This window comes from Prionailurus viverrinus, chromosome A1 (assembly GCF_022837055.1).
Source record: "Prionailurus viverrinus isolate Anna chromosome A1, UM_Priviv_1.0, whole genome shotgun sequence".
In the NCBI taxonomy this organism is placed as follows: Eukaryota; Metazoa; Chordata; class Mammalia; order Carnivora; family Felidae; genus Prionailurus; species Prionailurus viverrinus.
In genome coordinates this window covers 172,638,465-172,661,767 of record NC_062561.1, presented here as the reverse complement: position 1 = coordinate 172,661,767, position 23,303 = coordinate 172,638,465, and the positions used below count along the sequence as shown (strand labels likewise).

General features: G+C 39.6%; 1 protein-coding gene and 1 non-coding gene across 5 annotated transcripts in view; one reads left to right on the top strand and one right to left on the bottom strand.

The window, feature by feature from the left end:
- The window catches only part of EPB41L4A (erythrocyte membrane protein band 4.1 like 4A), a 261,867-nt gene extending 243,127 nt beyond the window's left edge, over positions 1–18,740 (top strand). For 3 of the 4 annotated variants that reach the window (XM_047824580.1, XM_047824507.1, XM_047824424.1), the window contains 5 exons: positions 10,343–10,390; positions 10,984–11,052; positions 12,266–12,376; positions 13,410–13,491; positions 16,599–18,740. In XM_047824580.1, the coding sequence (XP_047680536.1) occupies positions 10,343–10,390; positions 10,984–11,052; positions 12,266–12,376; positions 13,410–13,491; positions 16,599–16,733 (445 nt within the window). In that variant the 3' untranslated portion in view covers positions 16,734–18,740. The remainder of the gene's footprint in view (positions 1–10,342; positions 10,391–10,983; positions 11,053–12,265; positions 12,377–13,409; positions 13,492–16,598) is intronic. The other variant, XM_047824657.1, reaches the window with a different exon arrangement.
- Positions 18,741–19,708: 968 nt separating this feature from the next.
- Positions 19,709–19,842, bottom strand: LOC125147499 (small nucleolar RNA SNORA13). The gene has a single exon (XR_007145218.1). It is a non-coding gene; the product is annotated as a small nucleolar RNA SNORA13 (small nucleolar RNA).
- Positions 19,843–23,303: the final 3,461 nt, after the last annotated feature.

Genomic DNA, 23,303 nt, shown 5'->3' with positions numbered 1-23,303 from the left:
AGTCTTTTTATTTATTTTGAGAGAGAGAGAGAGAGAAAGAGAGAGAGAGAGAGGGAGAACCCAAGTGGGGGAGGGGCAGAGGGAGAGGGAGAGAGAGAGAATGCCAAGCAGGCTTTGCATTGTCAGTGTCGATGCAGGGCTCAATCTCACCCAACCATGAGATCATGACCCCAGCCAAAATAAAGAGTAGGAAGGTTAACTGAGCCACCCAAGTGCCCCAGTTCTGTCAGTTTTTGCTTAAAGTTATTTTGAAGCTCTGGTATATTTGCAATTATTTTTTGTCTTCCTGAGGAATTGACTGTTTTATTATAGTGAAATGTTTTCTTTTTGCTGGTAATATTCCTTTCCCTATGTCTACTACACACACAGGCACACAAACTCTTATGTGTGTATATATATAACCATTACAAATCTTTTTCATGCTCACTGTTTGAATGTTATGTACTTGTAATTCTTTTATTTTAAGCCAAAGTTGTCTTTTTTTTTTTTTTTTTTTTGAGAGAGAGAGAGACAGAGACAGAGAGAGAGAGAGGATGCAGGAGCAGAGGATGGGCAGAGGGAGAGGGAGAGAAAATGTTGGGCAGGCTCCATGCCCCGTGCAGAGTTCCTCACGCTCAATCTCATGCCTGTGAGATCATGATCTGAGCCTCAATCAGGAGTTGGTGGCTTAACTAACTGAGCCACCAGGCACCACCAAAGTATGTCTCTATATTTAGAGTCCATCTTTTGATTACTTGTAGACAGCAAATGGTTGGTCTTTTTTTTTTTTTTAATCAAGTCTGACCATCTCTACCTTTTAAATTGAATGTTAGTATATTTACAGTTAATATAATTATTAATACATTAATAGCCTCCTATCTTGCTCTTTTTCCTATTTATCTTTTTTGTTGCTTTGTTCCTCCTTTCCTATTATATTTTGTGTTAAATGGATACTTTGGTTCTCCATTTTACTTTTAATTAACATCTTCCCTATACTTATTATTTTTTTCTTTAGTGGTTTCTCCATGGCTTACAATATGGTTCTTTAATTTATCATAATGTGTTTAGGATTAATATCATAATATTTCATGTAAAATGCATGTAAAATTTTATGTAATATTTTATGTAAAATTTAGAAAAACATAGCTCCATTTATTCCCTCTCTTTTTCCTTTGTGCTACTGGCATATAGTTTAATTTTGCATGTTAATAGCCCTATATTATAATGTTATTATCTTGGCTTAAACAGTTTAGTTGTTTTTTAAAGAAATTAAGAAAAGAGGGGGGAAAAGTTATAGTAATGTAGTAGGCAGAAAACAGTCCCCTAGATAGGTCCACATCTTAACCTCCATGACATGTAAGTATTTTATGTTAGATGACAAAGGGAAATTAAGGTTGCAGGTAGAATTAAGATTGTTAATCAGTTGACCTTCTGCCAGGGATATTTTCCTGAGTTACCCAAATGGGCTCAAAGTAATCAGAAGGGTTCTTAAAAAGTGGAAGAAAAGACAGAAGAGGGAGTGAAAATTATTCAGTTTGAACTCAATCTGCTATAGTTGGCTTTAAAGATGGAGGAAGGGGCAATGAGCCAAAGAATGTGGGCAGCTTCTAAAGTTGGAAGAGGTAGGGGAATGGATTTTCTTCTAGAGCTTCCAGAAAGTAATGCATCCCTGTCACAGCTTGATTTTAGTCCAGTGAGACCTTGGTCAGATTTCTGATCTACAGAACTGTAAGATAAAAAAAATTGTGTTGTTTTAGCATAAGAGACTCTTAAAAACTGAGAACAAACTAAGGGTTAATGGGGGGTGGGAGGGAGAGGGGGGTGGGTGATGGGTATTGAGGAGGACACCTTTTGGGATGAGCACTGGGTGTTGTATGGAAACCAATTTGACAATAAATTTCATATTAAAAAAAATTGTGTTGTTTTAAGCCATTAAATTTGTGGCAATTTTCTACAGCAGCAATAGAAAATGAATACAGTGGGGTGCCTGGGTGGCTCAGTCAGCTAAACATCCAACTCTTGATTTCAGCTCAGGTCATGATCTCACAGTTTGTGGGCTCAAGCCCACAAGCCCCACATCAGGCTCTGCACTGGTAGGGTGGAACCTACTTTGGATTCTCTCCCTCTCTCTCTGCCCCTCCCCAGCTTAGGCACATACACTCTTTTTCTCTCTCTCAAAGATAAATAAGCAAAAAAGAATGAATACAGTTACCCACATATTTACTATGACCAGTGTGTTTTATTTCTTCCTCTAGATCTGACATTTCATTTTCCTTCCTTCAGCATTTCTTGTAGTACCAGTCTGCAGATGAGGAATTCTCTTCATTTATGTGAAGATGTCTTTATCTTACCCTTGTTTGGAGCAGATGTTTTCACTAGCTATATGATTCTAAGTTGATAGTTTTTTCTTTCACACTTAAAGAGATTGTTCTGTTGTGTTCTGGTTGCTGTCATTTCTGATAAGTCTATCTTCATTCCATAGGCACTGTATGGAATTTGTCTTTTGTTTCACCAGCTACTTTTATGATTTTTTTTTCATTATCTTTTTATTTGTTTGACTATGGTATAGCTAAATGTCATCTTTATATTTATTATTTATGTTTCTGTAATTTGATGTTTTTCACCAAATTTAGGAGACTTTTGGCCATTATATTTTCCAATTCTTTTTCCTGACCCATTCAGTCTTCTGTTTCTTGGGTATCAAATTGTATATATGCTAGACCATTTAATATTGTCCCAAAAGCAACTAAGGTTTTGTTCATTTATAAAATATTTTTTCCCCTTTAAATTTTGATTTCTGTTGACTTGTTTTCAGCTTAGTCAATTCTTTTCACCCTGTGTTATCCAGTCTCCTCTTAAAGCTCTCTGACTTTTACTTTTGTTCTTCTAATAGTTTTCATTTCTCTGTTGAGATTTCCCATGTATTCATTTATTATGTCCATATTTTCCTAGAAGTTGTTATATACATATTTACAAGATGTTTTAAAGCTCTTGTTTATGAATTCCCACATTTAAAAATGTTTCTATTGACTACTTTTATTATTTTTAGATTATGATTATATTTATCTCTCTACATATATAATAATTTTTTATTGTATGCAGAAAATTTATTTTTTAAAGATTTTATTATTTTTTTTAAGTTTATTTATTTATTTTTAGAGAGAGAATGAGTGAGTAAGCAGGGGAGGGGCATGGAGAGAGAATCCCAAGCAGACATGGGTCTCAAACTCACAAACCATGAGATTGTGACCTGAGCCAAAACCAAGAGTTGGACACTTAACTGCCTGAGGCACCCAGGTGCCCCTAAAGCTTTTATTTTTAAATAATCTCTACACCAACATGGAGCTCGAACCCATAACCCTAAGATCAAGAGTTGTATGCTGTACTGATTGAGCCAGCCAGGCACCCCATATATGCTGAAAATTTTAGATGATGTCTAATTAGGAGGTCTGGATTATGCTGCCTTTCTTTAAAAAAAAAATTTTTTTAACGTTTATTCACTTTTTTTTTGAGAGACAGAGACACAGCATGAGCAGGGGAGGGGAAGAGAGAGGGAGACACAGAATCCGAAGCAGGCTCCAGGCTCTGAGCTGTCAGCACATAGCCTGACGTGGAACTTGAACTCACAGACCATGAGATCATGACCTGAGCCGAAGTCAGACGCCTAACTAACCGAGCCACCCAGGCGCCCCTATGCTGTCTTTCTTTAAAGAGTCAAATTTTGTTCAGGCAGGTGGCTAAATTACTGGTGGCTACTTTCAATCTTATTTTTTATGCTTGGGTTTATGCTTTGGTAGTGTGGGACTTTTTAGACTTTTTCATTACTTTAGGATTTTTTTTACTTTAGGCTTCATCCCCATTCCTAAAGCTTGGCCTTTCTGGAGTCTTAATTGAAGCATACAGTGTTCAGCATGGCTCTTCCACAGCAACTGCATCAGACTCTGTCTCCGACCACTTCACTTCTCTGGTGTCTCTGCTCGGCTCTAAGTCTTACAGCAGCTTCTCTCTGTTAGGCCTCATATAGTCTTACCCCGCTTATGTAGAGATTAAGTGCAATGAATATACTCAGCCATCCTCTTAAGGAAAACCCCGTACAGACTTCTGAAGTCCCCTTTCTAATTTTATCCTGCATTGTAAATTCCAGCCTGATCAGTAGCCTCACGTTCTGATCTCTGCCTCCCCAGCCACGTGAGACTGTTGCCTCTCGAGCTCCACTTCCCTGTCCCATACTGGGAAAGTCCCCCCAGAGAAAACTGAAGCAAATGAGGGGGATTGCCTTGTGCTTCTCTTCTCTCAAACATCATAGGCTTATCTTGTCTGTTGCCCAAAGTCTGAGAAACAGTTGCTTTGTATATTTTGTTTTATTTTATAGTCCTTGAGGAGGGAAGGGTCCCTCTGAAACCAGTTATTCCATTGTGTCCAGAAACAGAGGTTCAGAATGCCCTTTTGAGGTAGAGATATGCCTTTAAACTCAGTATTGCTTTTATCAGATCAGCTGAAATCAGAAAAGAATCCAGTGGTACTTTAAACTTAAAATATTATTTAAACTTTAATTTTAATCTTATTTACATGATAAAAATATCAGATCAGGTACAGGATTATCTCAGAAAAATGCAGTCGTGGGAGAGAACCCCATTAAGAGTTTGATGTGCATCTTTCTGGAATTTAGGTTTAAAGCAAACCATAAAAAAGATTTAGCAAATATTTGGGATGACTTTGTTACTGAACTTGGTTGATTAATTATATAGCTGATATGACCAAAATGCAGTTAAAGAAATTCCAAGTGAAAAAAAAAAATCTATTTGAAGAGTAGTTCATTCAGAAGTTACTCTACCTCCTTGGTAAAAAGCAGACTGAGAAGGAGAAAGGACATAGGAAGAGCAACTGGAAAACCTCTGGGGTGGGCTAGGTGTAAGAGGTGGTTTTAGCTCAGAAATGAAGAGAAGTGGATGAAAACACATTTTGGAAGCAGGGCTGGCGGATTTGGGAGTGTGACAGGTATTTTGCATGAATTTGCAATCTGGGACTGATGGGTGGAGCGGGAAGTCACGAGGTTTTACTGAGGTGGGTGAGATGGGCTGGAGATGTGTGTGGGCAGAGTGTCAAGATTTTTGTTTTGTTAGGTTTGAGAAACCAAGTGTGTAATCAAATGGAAATGTCAAGTAGACAACTGGATAAAACTGTTACAACTCTGCAAGATGATGGAATACCTACCTTATATGGACAAACTGAGCTCTCTTTCATTTGAGCTATGACATTAAAAACCTGAGGTTTGTTGACAACTAAGAAAGTTATTTGCTGGGTGCCATTGTCAGACCTCTGCTTTCTGGGCCTCCCCAATGTTAGCTTACTGCCTAATCTCCATGAACTCCCAGTGTCATCTCTACAAACAGAGAATACCATTTTCATATTGCTGAAAATTCAAGTCCTATATGACAAGTACCTGTGATATCATACTTGGGATTACAGTTACTATAATAAGTTCTCTAGGTCTTGGGCAATCTCTAGAAATGCTGTAAGGTACTGATTTTTTTCCCTTGAGATAAAGAGGAGGTGAGATGTGAAGAGAGCAGGGTGGGGCCAACTCAAATGAAGATTATAATTTGGTTCTGTGCAAATTTAGGAACCACTACTGCTTTTTTCTTAATGTTTTTTTTTAATTAAAAAAAAATTTTTTTTTTTTAATTTTAGAGAGAGAGAGACAGGGAGAAGGGGAGAGGGAGAGAGAGAGAATCCTAGGCATGCTCCACGCTCAGTGCAGAGCCCAGCCCAATGCCGGGCTTGATCCCACGACCCTGGGATAATGACCTGAGCCAAAACCAAGAATCAGATGCTTAACTGACTGAGCCACTCAGGCACCCCAAGAATCGCTACTGCTTTTTTAAAAAATGGTAACATGACTAGAGCAGGATCTGAGAAAGTAATTAAAATTGTTCTTCACATATAATTAACATTTCAGATATACAGTAAACCACTTAACTGTCAATTACTCCCATATTCTTAATTCCTACTACCGTGTCAATAAATTGCTATATGGACATATATTCACTGAGGGTTTAGAATGCTATGATACATCATTCACATGATTCATTCATTTTATTTTTCAAATTTACAATAAAAGCTAGAAAATTTTATGTATTATAAATGCCAGAGACATACAATAGTATAAAATACAAACCCCCTCTCTCCTAAAACACATTAAGCTAAAATATCATTGGATCTCATCTAGGAAAATGTTGAGAAGTACAGTTCTTTCTAGTACATTTTGAAGCTGCATTGCCATGACATTCTTGTTTACTTATCATTAGAAACTTTTGGTGAAAATGCTTTTCTATATTAGTAAAACTTTACTCATTGGTATATTCGGAAGAGGCAATGAAGCTGAAACAATAGTTCTCATAGGTTCAACTTGTGTGTGTGAGAAGGCTCAAGCTCCCTCTGGTGGTGGTAAGGTCTCACTATTTTTATTCAAAAATAATTGATGTGAAGATGGGATTGTCAGGGTGAAGTGATGTTCCCATTAAAGACAAAACAGAAGTCTGATTCCTCAGAGATTTCGCATGTAGGTTCTGGAAGTGACTCCTTGAATGATCTTCAGTAGCCAGGTTGCTGAGCCCTGTGGCTTCCTAATCCTTCTTTAATTCTGACAGAGGGAGGGAAGGAGTGGAAGATTAAGCTTTCTCTTAATCGTGTCTATTCTGACCACTCAGGAATATGATGAGGAATTAATGAGATATTTGTTAAGGGCTTTGAATTTTTAAAATAAAGATGTTTTATAAACTTACAGTTTTCTTAGTAACATTTTCAAGTCTAAATTTCCTTTTAGAACAGCGTTTAGTGGTAAGGTCACAAAAGCATGAAGTCAAATGCTACCTCACTTATTTTTTAGTTTATTATAGTACATAAAAATATAGTGTATTGTATCCCATAGTACAACATATAGTGTTTTCTAGTTAATATAATCGTAACGTTAGGGAGATGTAAAAGACTATATGCAGTGATGGGGTTTAAACACTGTAGATTTAACAAGTGTTGTTCTTAGAGTTTTAGAAGAAAGGAGATGATGATTCTAAATGATGTCTCATCAAAGCTAATTTCTCTGAAAAATGAATATTTATATTGGGCTGTTGGTATCAGGTGTAGATGAGGGATGTTTTGTTTTTGAAAAATATGGGACTAATATTGAACTTCATGTGTATTATATATATATGCTCTATTTCCTTAGGAACTTATTTGGAGAGTTCAAATAAAACATCTGCATAATTAAGAGTCCTTTAATTAAGAAAAATGGCTGTCAAAATCCCACAGCTTTCTAAATTCACAAAATGATGTTGAGCTGCAGATCATGAAATCATCCTAAATTATTGATTAAATGTGTGCAGATGTAAGCATAAGAATAATACATTCCTCATTAGCATGTTGCCTGTATTTACATTTGTTAAATCACAGGTGGTCTAGCAATTGGAGGAAATTGTTTTTTTTTGTTTTTGTTTTTGTGTTTTTTTTTGTTTTTAGCTTTGGAACTTCTCCCTGACATAAAGCTGCTTGAAACTGCTGGGCATTTCAGAACTCAGTAACTTAAACATGACAATCGTAGATGCTTATTATAGATGCTATAGAACTTAAACATCTAGACTAAATTCATGAATCTTTTAGGACCAGTATTTATGGCTCCAAGGACTAATGTTCCCATTTGGGTTAAGGTAACATTTCTGCTAATTCTTACAAGATGGGAATGAAAGGTATTGCCTGTGGAATTGCAACAATAGTAATTTTTTAAACCATGGAAATATTTTTATGTTTTTCTTTTTTGATACCTAAAGTTAGAAATTCTCTTGACCATGACAGTGTGGAGCCAGCTTGGGATTCCGTCTCCCTCTCTCTCTGCCCCTCTCCTGCTTGTGCTCTCTCTCTCTCAAAAATAAATAAACTTAAAAAAAATTCTCTTGACTAAAAATAAATCAGAAAAGATAGGTAAGTATGAATAATAACATTACCTGCAATTCCAGCACTCAGAAATATCCAGTTATCAAGTGTTTTCTATGTTGCTTATATTCATCATCTCTCTCTCACTATCCTGATATGGTGGTCATGGGGGACAGGCACATCCTACTTGCCCCTCATTGCTTTTTCTTATTCTCCCTTCCTCTTTCCTCAAAGCACTCGGTTTTGAATCTCAGGCCATCAAATTATACCACTCCTTGTGTATGCGTCCCTTACCTCATTATTTGAAGATTTAGTTCCTGCTTTGCTATTATTCTCTCCAACACTGTGTCAGTAATCACATAATGGATCTCTACAGTGACCTGGCCTCACAGTTCCTCCACCCAACCATAACTACTTTACTTTGAAGTCAAACCTTTGACCAGTTATTTCCAGTTTCGGGCAGTTTTGCGCCCCATGGGACATTTGGCAATGCCTGGAGACATTTTTGCTTGTCACAGTGGGGAGGTATTACTGACATCATGGGCAGAGACTGTAGGGCTACTAATCATCCTACAACGCATAGGACAGCCCTCTACAGCAAAAAATTATTTGACCCAGAATGTCAATGGTGTTGAGGTTGAGAAACCCTCTTCAACTCAAAGATAGACTTACATTTGCACCTTCAGAGATAAGAATGATTTTCAATAGAATGGCTTCCTAACCTAGATATTCTGTAATACTTAAGACTATTGGGTGACCCTCTCTGACAATTAGATGCTGATGTATAGGTAAAGCAGAACTATCTTTTCTCTGGGAATAGTATAAATAGCTTAGTGCTTTTTAGTATTAGCACCTTCTCCAGAAGTATCATTTAAAATATTGTCTAGTGAATCACACCAGCCAAACATAGGAAAGGCAGATTCCTTACAGAAAATCCTTCCAAAGAAGCATTTCTTAAGACATAAAAAAAAAAAAGTGTATAGGGGCATCTGGGTGGCTCAGTGACTCTTGATTTTGGCTCAGGTCACAATCTCATGGTTCATGGGATCGAGCCCTGCATCAGGCTCTGTGCTGACAGTGTAGAGCCTGCTTTGGATTATCTCCTTCCTCTCTCCCTGCCCCTCCCCTCTCTCTGTCTCTCATGCTCTGTCTCTCAAAATAAACTTTAAAAAAAAATTTTTAAGCATATAATTTTATTATATAACAAAATCAACATTTAACAATATCACATTTTTACATTTGAGACCAAGGCTTCATCCCCTCCCCTTATCTTCCATGTTGTGACTCCTTTTGAATTGGTTAAAAGGCCTTTACAGATTTTTTTTCCATAAAGGAAAAAGCCACTTAGTCAATTTAATTGCTAGAAAGTAGCTTATTGTATTCTGTGGTCTCAGAAAGTCCTACCAGAATGCCTCAGTGGTGCCTTATTACTGAGAAAAATGAAAACAATGATAATATCATATGTTGAAAGTGATATTGAGCCCAAAAATGCTGATACAGATTATGAACATAAAATTCCACAGGACAGAGTATTGCTGTGGCTTTGCGTAGCACCAGGCCTTTTAATTGTTAGGTTTTGCGTCCTTTCTTTGGGCCTTTATTAGGCCTTGGTTCTATTGAAAAGACTATCGAAAGCTTATCATTTTCTCACTAGGAAAAAAAATCATTCTGTGGCAACACTTGCAGTGATAATAGATTTCTAGTATTCATTGCTATTGTGGGGAGGGTGAACACATGGATAAAGACTTGAAATTTCTCATTCTAGGAAATTAAAAGTAGTGGTATAATTTCTACTCGGGGATTTTTGGAGATTTGTGGGGTATGTAGATTCGGATGGAGAAGGGCATACAGAGGTGACAGTATAAGCCACACATAGATCCCAGCATTTCTGGGCCCATGCTCTGGCCCAGAAACACAACATGAGATGTAGTATGAAAGGTAGGTAGGTCACTGGCACAGTGTGCCAGCCTGGGCTGTCCCACCATTCCCTTTTCCCTGTGGTTGCTGCTTCTACTAGGTAATCACAGATCATGTTGGGAATCTTTCCTATTAATAGAATCAGGATGAGTTCTTTGCCTTTACTTAGAAATAGCCAGAAGGACCAGAAACAGAAGCCCTGAATCATCTTCACTGTAAAATCACCAGTGGAGGGTGTGTGGATTTGCTCTTCAAGTTCTAGGCTCTTTCATCAGATAAAGCCTTGGCTGTGGCTGGGTTTTATGTGATTTTTTTTCAGTAGTACTAGCAGAAAAATTATCTTGTATCTTTATGCTATCCCACATTGGCTCTCCCTGCCCAGTCTTTCGTTGTCTGGTCCCAGCTGGCAAATAAGAACTTCACAGTCTGAAAACTATTAATGTAGCTCAGCTAAAGTTAGCTGTTAGATTTTCCGATGAAGCATGTTTGCAGAGATGAGTGGTGTTTTTTCTATTTATAGGAGGAGCCCTGATATCCAAGCAAAAGAAGAGTTATGGAAGCATATTCAGTAAGTACTGATTTTTTTCTTCCTCTTCTTGTTTCAAAACCCATGTAGTGTTAAGGCGTTTACGAGGGAGACCACTGACACCGAGAGGCAGCCTCTGGCTGAAGCCTGTCACATAGTCTTTCTTCATTGCCATCATTATGTGGAACATGGGACTCACAGTGGTGGTGCCTTCCCGTGCCAGCAGCCCCTCTACAGGTAGCCCTGACATCTTCTCTCTTAAGGCCAGTTAGCCTCACCTGTAAATGGCCTCAGGACAATGTTTTACAAATAAATACCAGGGAAAACAGATTCAGAAGGAAAAAAGATACTACAGGGGAGAGAAGCAGATCTTTTGTAAAGAAATGATGGATGGAAGAGTCGTCTACATTCCAGTTATAGAAAAACTGGAAAAAAGGTAGAAGAGCCACAGAAAAGGTTTTTCCCCCCATTTTTCCTTGAATACATACTAGGTTTTTAATCTTTGCTCCTGGCTTATATTTCTCTTAGTTTTACTAATACTGTGTTTGGGGATAAAGTTAGGAAGGAAAAACTCACCTGCCAGTTGTATTTCTATCAGCTTCATAAATTTAATTTTCTTGCTCATTCCCTTCTAGAAAGGAACTTGTGGATCCTTCTGGTTTGTCTGAAGAACAATTAAAAGAGATTCCATACACTAAAATAGAGTGAGTATGTCTTTGAAAATCTTGTCACAAAAGTTTTATTAGTACTTATAAGTGAATAGTCCATTCTTAGTTTCCGGTGGTATTCTATGAAGGGCTTTGTCTTTACATTTTAACTAAAATTAAAACTGTAGGAAAGGGGGTGCCTGAGTGGCTCAGTCCGTTAAGCATCTGACTTCGGCTCAGGTCACGATCTCACGGTTTGTGAGTTCGGTCAGGCTCTGTGCTGACAGCTCAGAGCCTGGAGCCTGCTTCAGATTGTGTGTCTCCCTCTCTCTCTCTGCCCCCTGGCTTGCTTGCATTCTGTGTCTCTCCCTCTCAAAAATAAACATTAAAAAAAAAAAAAAAACTGTAGAGAAAGAGGTAGAAAAGGGTGTATTAAAGCTAATTGTTATTTTGCACTACAATCACAATCATATATTAACTGCCAGTTTGTATGAAGTGGGTACACGGGAGCTTTTGATAATTAATGTGTTCTAAAACCTAAGTTCTTTTTTTAAGGGATTCATTGATTGGTAATAATGTTTCTTTTTATTCACTACAAGATAGTTGTGTTGGCCCTGAATCCTGCCACATGAGCCCATAGAACTAGCACCTTGAATGTGCTCCATGGAAGCGTAACAGGATTCCCTAATCACCATTCAGTGTAGGATGCAGCAGCAGATGATCTATTTACTCTGTTTTCTGCCCTGCTGTAATTGCTTTATTTCCGTCTGTAACCCATGCTTTCTTCCCACTCTGGTCAAACTGCAGGTTTGTACACACTCTCCCCAACTCCCCTTCCTACCACCCCCTCATCTTTGGCCAAAGATTGAATTCTTAATGACAGGCTAATTAGCTAGGATAAGGACCAACCTTTCCTCATAGGAATGCCATTTGTCTGCGTTACAGATTTTTTTTCTTTCACACTACTGGAAAAAATTCAACTGTAGGGAATAGTTTCATTAGAATTTTTCATTAAAAAACTACACACTCATGTGCATGCAAATAGTAGAGCTTCATTTTCATGTAAATGAAATGGTCATGTAAATGGTCAAGAGGGCAGTTTTCTGTTAGCTCGTGAAAGTGAAGCCACTTAGGCTTTCTAAGCTCAGAGGGATCATGTTCTTTTTAAATTCCTGAAGTCATTCCTTTGTGGTTTCCATATTAAGGAAAAATTCCAAATTATCCTCTTCTGACTTCTGGTTTATTTCCATGTTTTTGGTTGCTTATTCAGGACTCAAGGTGACCCAATCCGCATCAGGCATTCCCATTCACCGCGAAGTTACCGCCAGTATCGCAGGTCTCAGTGTTCAGATGGAGAGCGATCTGTTCTCTCGGAGGTGAAGTAAGTGGGCAAGCTTGAGTACATTATCACTTGCAGGACTCCAGTTCTGGAACAGCACAGTACAGTAGGACTTTCTGCAATGATGGAAATGTTCTCTATCTATAACTGTTAAGTATCTGAAAGATGGCTAGTGTGACCGAGAAACTGAAAATTTAATATTCTTAATTAAATTTAAGTAGCCCTGTATGGCTAGTGGCTACCATATTGGACAGCACAGATCTAGAGCATACTTAGCCTGAATCATGGTACCTCCAAGCTATGCACTGAAACTTTTACAAGAAAAAAAAAATGCATTAACTATTCTATTGTGAATAATGCATCCTTATTTGAGAAACGGTGTATGTTTCTTTTTGATCTGATGACATTTTCTTTTACTATAGCAAATATCGTATGTTATAGTTATTTGTGTTATTCAGTTTTTCTTTTGAGGAAAGTGACTGTATTTCACAATATAGTCGCAAGAGGTGCTATATTTTAAATGAATATGTTAATGAAATAATTATGTATCATGTACTTGGTATTGCTGGGTAGGAATGTTAATCATTTAACTCTGAATTAAGGCTCAAATTTTTGATAAACATTAATAAGTTGGGACATAAGCTAGCCCAGCCGAGAGAGTTATAGGCCAGGTTTTGTTTATTTTTTGTTTGTAAAATGTAGAGCATGGCTATTTATAGCTACATAGGTTTATAGAAAAAGAATAAATGGCCACAAATGCTTCTTTGGAAACAAATCGAAAGGCCATTTATACATGTCACAGTAACTAGAGCACATGGGAACCACACTTATGTTTTACTCTTGGTTCTTCTATGATTTTGAGCAAGTCAAAACCTTGCTCAACTTAATGCAAAGCCTGCCCAACTTAATGCAAAAACATTTATTAAACATCTCTCCATGTAAAGTATTGTGGTAGGTACTCTTAAGGAGTATAAAGGTACATCAAACATGTTTTCTATTCTGTAGTTCTCTTCCACCTCAAGTTGTGATTCTAGGTACTATCTCAATTGTTAATTCTAAAACAAATCCTCTGCAGTTCAAAAACAGATCTTGTACCTCCACTTCCTGTGACACGTTCTTCAGATGCTCAGGGTTCTGGTGGCTCCACAGTTCATCAGGTTGGTAATAATAAAGTTTTAAGGTATTGGTATTGATGAAAATTTTTGAGAAGCACTTTTCTGAAAGTTCTTTCGGGGAAATAGGGCAATGAATCTCTAACCTCATTCTGAGATTCTATAATTTAAAAAGAAATTATACAAAACGTGGAAGGAGGGTTACATGATCAAGACAAGGCACAACATGGGAAGAGTTAAGTTAGAAGTGAGAGCTAGAGCTAGTGCAAGGTCTCAAATAGTCTGATCCTTGAAGCAAAGCCAAGGATAACGAAAATAAATGGTAAGATTATTTGAAACCAGAGCAAAGAAACAATAGCTTCACTAATTGAAAAAAAAAAAATTCTTTGATACTTTTTGAGCCAGAGAAGCGAGAAAGTGGTAGACTTAGAGCAGGCACATGTTCTATTATTGATGGCAGACAGAATTACTCAAGTCCTATTTCATTTGTCTTCTCCATCAAAGAAAATTACTTTTGTTCTGGAAATGTTTTAAATAATGTGGTTAAAAGGGAATTCAAGGACAGAGTAAAGTTATCTGTCTGCCTTAATAAAATCAATTTACTCAGCTGGATTAGATCTATCAGGGGAGCACTCTAACAAACATATTGCAGCAAGGTGTTTGACACCATCTCTTATGGTAAATCAGAGAAAAAAAGGCTGTGTGAGATCATTGGGTGGATTTAGGTCTACTTAAACCATCACTCTAAGAACAAAGTTGATGTTTATAATGGGTCATTGTCCAGCCGTTGTTTGTAGTGATGTGGTGTTCATTAGATCCTCCATCCCTTTGGAATGCAATTCTAACTACTGTCTCCCATAAAAAGGCATGTAAGCACAGTTTTATATGTAAATCCAGGGAGTTTATGGACAATCTAAGAAAACTGACTCCAGTGGTACAGGTTATGCACTGCCCTTTGTTTCTCCAGATTCATTTTTGTCATTGACTTAAGCAGGGTCAGAAACGCCTGTACTAATTTATGTTAGATTTCCTGGGAAGAGATTCTGAGATGGAGGTTTACATGGAGGAACTTTATTGGAAAGCATAAGGATCAACACTTGTTGGGATGAGAGAGAAAGCCAAATGTTGAATGGTGTAGTATTCTCCGAATAAAGCATCAGCTGATTCCACAGGGAGCTCTAGAGCTGAGAGGGCCTATCGGATCTCTCCCACTTGGCCTTTACACATAGACACTCACCATGTAACAAGTCACTTGTTGAAGGGTGCCCTAAGGAGGGGTCTGTCTTCAGCTGAGGGTAGTTCCTGGGGGAGGGCTCAGTTTTTTAGCCGTGTATCAGCCAACACTCCCAGCAGCTGGGGGAGTGAATGCCTCAGTCCTGAATGGAGGACTGGATGATTAGTTACTACATCCAATAACATCTTCCTCATTTTTGATTAGGTAGATCTGGAAGAGCCAATAGGTTGTGCAAACAATTGTTTCAAGTCAATAGTATTTTAAAAATTTATATTCAAGATTAGGAGTTTAGGCTTTGCATTCAGATTGACCTGCATTTGTGTCTCCTTGTCTCTGCATACCACTTGTGTGACTTTGAGCAAACCATGTAACTTGTAAACTTCAATTTCTATGCAACGTAAATAACCTGTCAGGGTTATTGTGAGGATAAACAGGCAGTGATTTTTCAGAACTTTCTCTCTTAAAATTTAAAGTTGGATTCAGCACAAAGAATTTTATTGTACTTTCGCTCTTCCAACTACCCTAGACTCCCTGATCACCATCACTAAGGAATCGCAGGAAACTTCTGCACATTGAAATAGTTCTCACTTTTCTGCATACAACAGCTCACATGCATCTACGGATCAGTGTGGCACTGATTCAAAGCTGGTCTCTGTGACATCTCTTTGAATTCAACAAATACCTAATAAGCACATTAGACAGGCACTGGCTGGGTAGTCAGTAAACTACAGCCTATGGGCTAAATCCAGCCTACCTGTTTCTGTATGGCCTAGGAGCTAATAAATTGCTTTTACATTTTTTAAGGGTTAAGGGGTGGGGGGGGGCACAACATGCAACAGCAACCAGATGTAGTCTACAATTAGGCCCTTCTGAGAAAAATGTTCAGACTCCTGGCCTAGACATAGAACACATAAAAGTTAACAAAATCATTAGGGAAGCATTATGAAGAAACTAAGGGCTCAGTTAGAAAATCAACAGGTCAATTTGACAATAAATTTCATTTATTGAAAAAAAAAATAAAAGAAAATCAACAGGTGACTTTACAGAAATAGGGTGGTCCAAGAAAGTTAACTCAGAAACCGATGACAGAAATAGGGTGACCAGTGATCTCAGGAACTGATGTATAAAGCTGGAAACTTGCAGAGTAGGAGCCACCTAGGTGCAGATGGAAGAGCAAGAGAGAAGTCTGTAAAGGTCCTGGGGGTGTTTGAGCCAAGACCAGTGTGCTCAGAGCATGGAGGCGGGTGGGGACAGATTTCGCAGGGCTTTGTTCTAAGTGCCAAAAGGAAACCACTGATGTGGTTGCCACATGGAGAAAGGACTTGAATGACACTGGGAAGCAGGGAAGTTGCATTTCCGAAGTTCTGTCATGGTGCCAGAGTTCTGGTAGTGGTATGGCCTGTCTACACCTCACTTCCTTTTTTCATGCAAAAGGCTGGTAAAGGTGGGATGAATCATGGACTCACTGTATTTTCTTAAGATATGCAGGCAGAGACTGGTTTTACTGTAAAGTGACTTACAAGGTAGTGCTTGTTTTAGGTGACCTCCCAGCAGCTTTTCTCTTGCTGTATTAGCTTTCCATTCTTCACATACACAGTCCTTCCCCTACCTCTCAGATTACCCAGACATCTTCCATTTCAGAGGTCTCACACTCTAAAATTATCTTGATTCAACCTGAGAGTCTGGTTTAGGAATGACTGGAAATATTTAGCTGAGTGATTTAGGACTAATTTTCATGCATTTAGTGTATTATGCATGTTACAATCAGACTTAACTTTACAATCTTCATGTCATAACCAGGGTATTTGTTGAACAGCTTTTGATACTATGAACCTTAATTTCTGATGTATTAATAAAGTTGATTTGGCCATTTTCTTCTCTGAATCTTATTTTATCTTTTGAATATATTTTCTTCTAGAGAAGAAATGGATCTAAAGATAGCCTGATTGAAGAAAAATCTCAGACATCTACAAGCAATCTGACTGGAAAACACATAGCAAAAACAGTTAAAACTGTCCAAGCTTCACGCCTCAAGATGGACTTGATCCAGTGAAGGGCCAGAGAATAGGGGTGGGAAGGGTGTGTGTGTGTGTGCCACCTTTACTTTCAAACTGTGAATTATTCAAATATCTTGGACCTGCAAAAAGTGTTTCTTCAGAAAAAAAATGGGAGTCTGTTGCATCTTCTAAATGTTTAACAGTGTATTTGTGCTGAAGGGCCTTTTTATTTGGCAACTCAAAGAAGGGTTGAGAAAACTCATGCCTTGATGCCCTATTTTCCTTCCTGGAAACTCCAGTTATCTTGTGTCCACAACCAAGATCAGGTGGTTCTGATCAAAGGTCTGGAATCCTAGTGTGCAGCTGCCTAGCTAGGTACACAAAGTGGACAAAAAGGTTCTTCCCAACTCTAGGTGGATCTCAGCCTGTGCACAGATGTATGAAGACTGAGATCTCACTTTCAGACTGAAGTTTTTATTCATATAAATGTTCTTTGTAATACTGTATTTTGTGGCATTAAGTCCCACTGGTTATTTACAAATGTAAAAAGCCTTTTAAGTGTTGCTTTGAATTTCTAGTGTCCTTGTGTTTTCAAAAAAAAAAAAAAAAAAAAGAAAATGCTATGTGTAGATTTCAGTTGACCTCCGTTTATAAATTCATGAAACCCAACCTCAAATGGTCTCTCCATCCTGCCTGGCTATCTAACTCCCACCCCCAAAGATGAGTTCATCTGAGGATGACTTTGCCACTCCACTTTCCAGAGAAAACAGATACTCCTGCAGGACATTATCTCCCTACCCACAAACTTTCCAGCTGTCATCAACACTAATCCTTCCTTTCCTCCTGTCCCTGCACCTGTATTTTGGAACCCCACTCTCCTTCAGCCTTCTTGTCCCTGTCCACTTCCTGTCAGCTACATCCTTGCCATTTGGTTTTAAACTATTAACTCTCCCATCTAAAAAAAGGAAAATAAAAGCCAACCAACCTTTCCAACCACAAATCCCTCTCCAGCTACTATTTTCCTCTCCCATTCCAAGTTTCTCAAAAGGATTATCTGCAGCTGGTGTCAATTCTTCTAATCCCGACTGTAAACTGTTAAGATCCTCCTCCACTACACACCTTACACTAAAATCACCTGTCACCAAATCCCAAAGGTAACTTTAGGCTGCCCTGCCATATTTTTAGTGCAGTATTTCATTGTTTGCACTGTTCTGACCATCTTTTACTGCTCTTCAGTAAGATGCTATTCTACCTCATCAATTAGTTTCTCAGAGCTTAGTCCTCTTCCTCTACCCCAGGTGGATCTCATTTATGCCCATAGCCTTAAGGTTTATCTCCATAGCTTAGTCTTTCTGCCAGGCCACTTAGATTTTTCAAAGGCAATCCCAGTTCAACAGTTTAAAATGCTGCTCCCTGGATTCAGGACCACTACCATGTGAATGTGCAAAACTACACACATAGCAATCATTAGACACCTCCCCTATTGCCAAGTCCTGTTAGCTCTGCTCTCTATAGCTTAATGATCTCCAAATTTTACTACCACCCTGGTCCAAGGTGGTCCTTTCTTGCTTCAACAACTGGCCCACCTGCATCTCCTTTTTTACACATGACAACTATAAAATTTCCCCTTGCTTTAAACAGAGCCCTATGTGGTCTGTTGTTTTACCTGCTCAGGCTCATTTTTTAACACCCATGGGCTCCCTTAATAGCCACCTTCAAGCCTCATTAAGCACTCAACTCTTATCTAAATCAGGACGCTTAAGACGGAAAGTAACTACAACTGTCATAAACCTGTATCTTTCCTAGGCCAAGGCCTCTGCATATGCCATTCCCAACTTTGCCTTGCAAAAATGATTAACTGCCCTTAATCTCAACCGCTTTCTCAGGTTTCCTTGGTCAACTCATGAATGAGACTTGTCTCACAAAGGCAGTTTCATATCTGTGATGGTATGTCTGCCATTCAACTCTAAGCTTCCAAAGGGAGGGACTGTGTTTTGCTCACCCTTGTGTTCCCACCTCCTAGTACGTTACTGAAAAACTCAATAAATGTTTCAATGCCCAAAGACTATTTGTTCTTTCCTACAAAGTTGAGGTGGAGGGTTAAAAAAAAAAAAAATGCAGTGACAACGTAAAACACACCTGTGACCTAAAAACCAACTACTCTAGTTCACCAGGCCGAGGCACTGAAAGCAAGCACTTAGTTCTCCATAACTGGTAGCTCTGAAAATCAATCTTAGCTGAGATTAAACCATTCTCAAGTTTCAGGGCCGGGGAGGATAGAAACCCTCCCTTTCCCTTTGATCTTTCAAAAGAATGCTATTTGCTGGCAGTTAATTACTTAATACACAAACCTCCAAGAAGCACAAGGAAATATTTATTCATAGCCCCACTATTTTAAAGGTAGATTTATGGACAGTTCCAAAACAGTTGTTTTAGTACCCCCTCAGACTCCTGGGAATTTTAAATGATCCAAGCAACTCTTGTCAAGATTTCCTGTGATGGTTTTGAATTCATCAAGGACATCCTAAAAGACAAAATAAAGCACTGAATTTGACATATATTCACGTGCATCAAACATTAAAAGCTTCATAATAAAACTCAGTATATCCTTCTGAATTGCATTTTGGACTCAGCTTTAAACGTCCACATAAAACCTGAGATTTGGCAAGTGTTGGAAATTTAGTTACTACACAAAAACACGTATTTTAAAATTCCGAAACTAAGCTGGGAACAGGCTTTCCTATTTGCCGTTAACTTCACCTTCTTAACTACACGTTGCAGTACTAATTTAATACCCATTAAAGCATTCCAACCTAGAAGTTTGCATTACAAATAACTGTTTTAAGACAGCACTACAACACCATCATCCTACCTTAGGTCACCCTTGGTGCTCCAGGACAGAACTCAGCTAGCAGCAGGATATGCTTGGAGCATCCGTCTTTCACCTGAACAAAATGTAGTTAAAAACTGCTCAAGAAAAACTATACGCTTAAGACTCAAGATCACACATGTCAACTAATGTAAAAGCATAAACTGTTACTTGCGCAGCTCCTACGCCAAAGATACCAAATTCAAGGGCAGGAAAAGGCTGCAAAGTGTTTAGTTTACGCCTTTTTTGACACCACATTCACTAGTTTCCAAAAGTGAACGGGCAACACAAAGGCTACAAGAAACCTACCCAAGGACTGCTCTATCTATGGCACAAAGTTGCTGACCCCATAATGTACTGTTCTGTAGATGAGCTCAAAGGTGATTAATACCAGCTGTAGATTTTCCTGTACAATTCAAACCCGACTAGGTTAACAAGAACTGCAGTAGAAAGTGTTTTAAGTGGTTAAAACCTTCAAAAGCTGGGATGCAACTGGTTCCTCCTTGCACTAAATGCAAACTCACCTGCGAAGCTGCTGCCGCTCACTCGCCAAGTTCTCTATCTTGAAACAAATATCGAGATCTAAACCTTAAATGGCACTTTACTCCTATGTAGACTTGATCTCAAATGGGATACGGTAGGCATACATGCAGTTACAGGGTGAGGCCTTTCTCTTTCACGAGAAATCTGTTTCTATTAAAAATTCCCTGACACACAGTACGTGTCCAATAAACTCAAATGCACTCAAGTCCATCTTCCACCTCCTGGAGTGGGAACGCAGCCTGGGGGCCGCGCTGGGGTCTTCTGAGGTCCACGGGCAACGTGGCGGAGACCAGGCCGGGCCGCTTCCCTCCACGGACTCACGGCACGGGATCCTCGGGCCCGGCACAGCGGCGAACCATATCCCATCGCCCTCAGGGTGGCCGCGCGTCCCTGCTCAGCGCCTGGGCCCTTCGGAAACCGAGATACCCCGCGTCCCCCAACCCCGCCATCCCGGAAAGCGCGAAACACCTCCCCTACCCCGGAGCGCAAAAGCAGAAAAGGCCAGGGTCTCCTCCCACAATGCTTTTCTACGACTGGAAGGACCCACTGTCCGGGGAGCGCGGGGGGAACGGGCTGTACCACTGGCCGCTGCGCCCTCGCGAGACGCCGCAATGTGGCGCGAGGGCTAAGTGCCCAATGATTGGCCGTGGGGCGGGGCTCCAGGAGGAAAGAGGGCGAAGGGGCTTGGGGTCGTCGCCTCGTTTCTGGGTCGTGCGACCAGTGCTACCTTCCGGAAGGCTTTTTTCCCGTCTGGTTGTGCATCCACCTCCCTCTTTCCCAGGGTCGGGAGCATGTGGTCCGCTCTGAGCCACGGGTGTAACTCAGAGGACTTGAGACCTCGAGTTCTTTAGTCTCCAGCTGAGGAAGAGTAAGGCGTTTCCTTCAAAGACTATTTGTAGCGTACTTAGGAAGCTTCAGGCTCTGTCCTAAATGCCTGGGAATCAGGTGTGAATGAGGACAGTGTTCCTGCCTTACGTCCTGGCTGGGCGAGAAAGGTACTAAACAGATAACATGGACACTGTAGGTCCAGACAGTGTGTTAAGTAGGGAAACAAAAGAAGGTAATGTGGTAGAGCAGCACTGTCCCATAGAAATACAGTGCGGACCACGAATTCATTTTAAATGTTCAAATTGCCACAAAAAATAAAAAAATAAAAAGGAACAAATTAAATTAGTTTCCATTGTAACCCAACATGTAATCAATATAAAATCATTAGTGATTAGTGATATATATTAGTGATATATTTTGCTTAAAAGTCTGGTGTATATTTTATACTTCCAGCGCATTTCAGTTGAGACTAGTCACATTTCCAGTGCTGAGAAGCAGGCCTTGGCCAGTGTGGCTGCAGGTGCCTGAGGAGTACAGAGTGGCATAAGACGCAGCGGAAGAGACAGGTAGGAGCAAATCATATAAGGCTTTGTACTTGCAGTAGGAGTTGGGATTTTAGGCTGAAATTCTAGAGTTGATTAATTATTACCACAGAAGTAAAGCAGAGGTTGCTAATTGGCTTTTTGCTTGATAACCATACTCATTGAAGGGATAGAGACTGCAGTAAAACCTGCTGTGTGATAGCAAGGGGGTTTCCTTGCTCCTATAAGTCCTAGCGGAGACTTATCCAGAGACCACATGCCAGCACCTTTCCTTGTTTCTTTGAATCTTCTGAAAAAGAGAGAGGGAGAGAAAAGGAGAAAAGAAAAAGAAAATTCAAGCTCACAGCCCAGTGGTCATTACATAAGTACTAGCCTGAATGGTAACATCAACTCAGACAATGGGGACATACAGAAGGAGTAATGTGTAATGATCACAAGAAAGGAAATAACTGAGACCTTCATTAGGAAGTCACTAACATCTGGGGGACGGAAAGGTTGGGGAAAGAGGATACCTCTATAATTTCAAGACGTTGAAGGGAACAGTGTAGTGTTCATAACAAATCTCAAGCTTGCCTTCTTGCTAGGGAAGTCAAGGAGAGAGGAACTTCCCTTGAGCTGGAGCAGCCCCCGGACCTAGGTTTACATCCAGCTCTGACATTTGTTCTCTCAAGTAAATGACCACCTCTCTGAGCCCCAAGGTTCCTCATTTACAGGATAATAACTATACCCATGAACCACATGTTAGTTTAAAGAATTAAGAAAGGCTTGTGGAATCATCTCGCACTGCGTAATACATCGTAACACCCAACAAATGACTCTTAGGAGCTTAGCTCTTCCTCTCATTTATCACCACCCCAGGTATGGAATCTTCTCGGGTTGAGTTCTTAAGGAAAGGACAAATATGCTTATGTTTGTCTTTTAATGGCTTGACATTTTTGCTCCTGCCTTCCTCTTTCCTATTGCCCCCTTTGTATCTCTTTCCCAAACTCTGGATGGTTTCAAGAGTAGAAAGAGGGGAGGCATTTGTTCCAGTTACTGGATTAGTGTTGTCAGGAAATCAATTCTAAATTCTTCATCTTCCTGTCTGCTTCAACCTCACACAGCCTGATAAAGAAAATCCAATAATTAAGCCAAGGCCAGCAGCAAGGACACAAAAATATAGAGGATGTTTTCTACCTAGTTTTCCCACCACCCTTGCCTGCTGGGGCTGAGGCATTATTATAAGGATGTACAAGCTACAGGTAGCGATAGTGCAAACATGGAAGAAGCTGGGTTTCCTTGTGGGGTAGGCAGAATCATGGTCCACCAAATGTTCCACATCCTCCTCTCCTGAACCTGTGAATATGTGATTAATGTTAGGGACCATGAGATGAGATAAAAATCAAAGAAGAAGGCAGAGGAATTAGAGATGTGGCCGAAGAGAAGGCAGGAGAGGGACTCAACCTTCCATTGCTAGCTTTGAAACTGTAGGAAGATCTTTGAAGTCAAAGAATACAGTTTCAGCTCTAGAAGCTGGTAATGGCCCTCAGGTGACAGCAAGGACCAGGGACTTCATTTCTACAACTGCAGGAAACTGACTTCTGTCAACAACCTGAATGAGCATGGAAACAGGTTCCTTCCTGGAGTCTCCAGAAAAGAGCACGACCCTGCTGATTCCTTGATTTTAGCCAGTGAGGCTCATGCCAGATTTCTGTCGACAGAGGTGTGATAATAAATTTGTGTTGTTTTAAGCTGCTAAATTTGTGTTAATTTGTTATGGCAGCAAAACAAACCAACCAAACTCCCTGTAAGGGGCAGAGAGTGAGAAGTGAGCTGTTTTTCTTATCCCCCTCCTTGTCCCACTC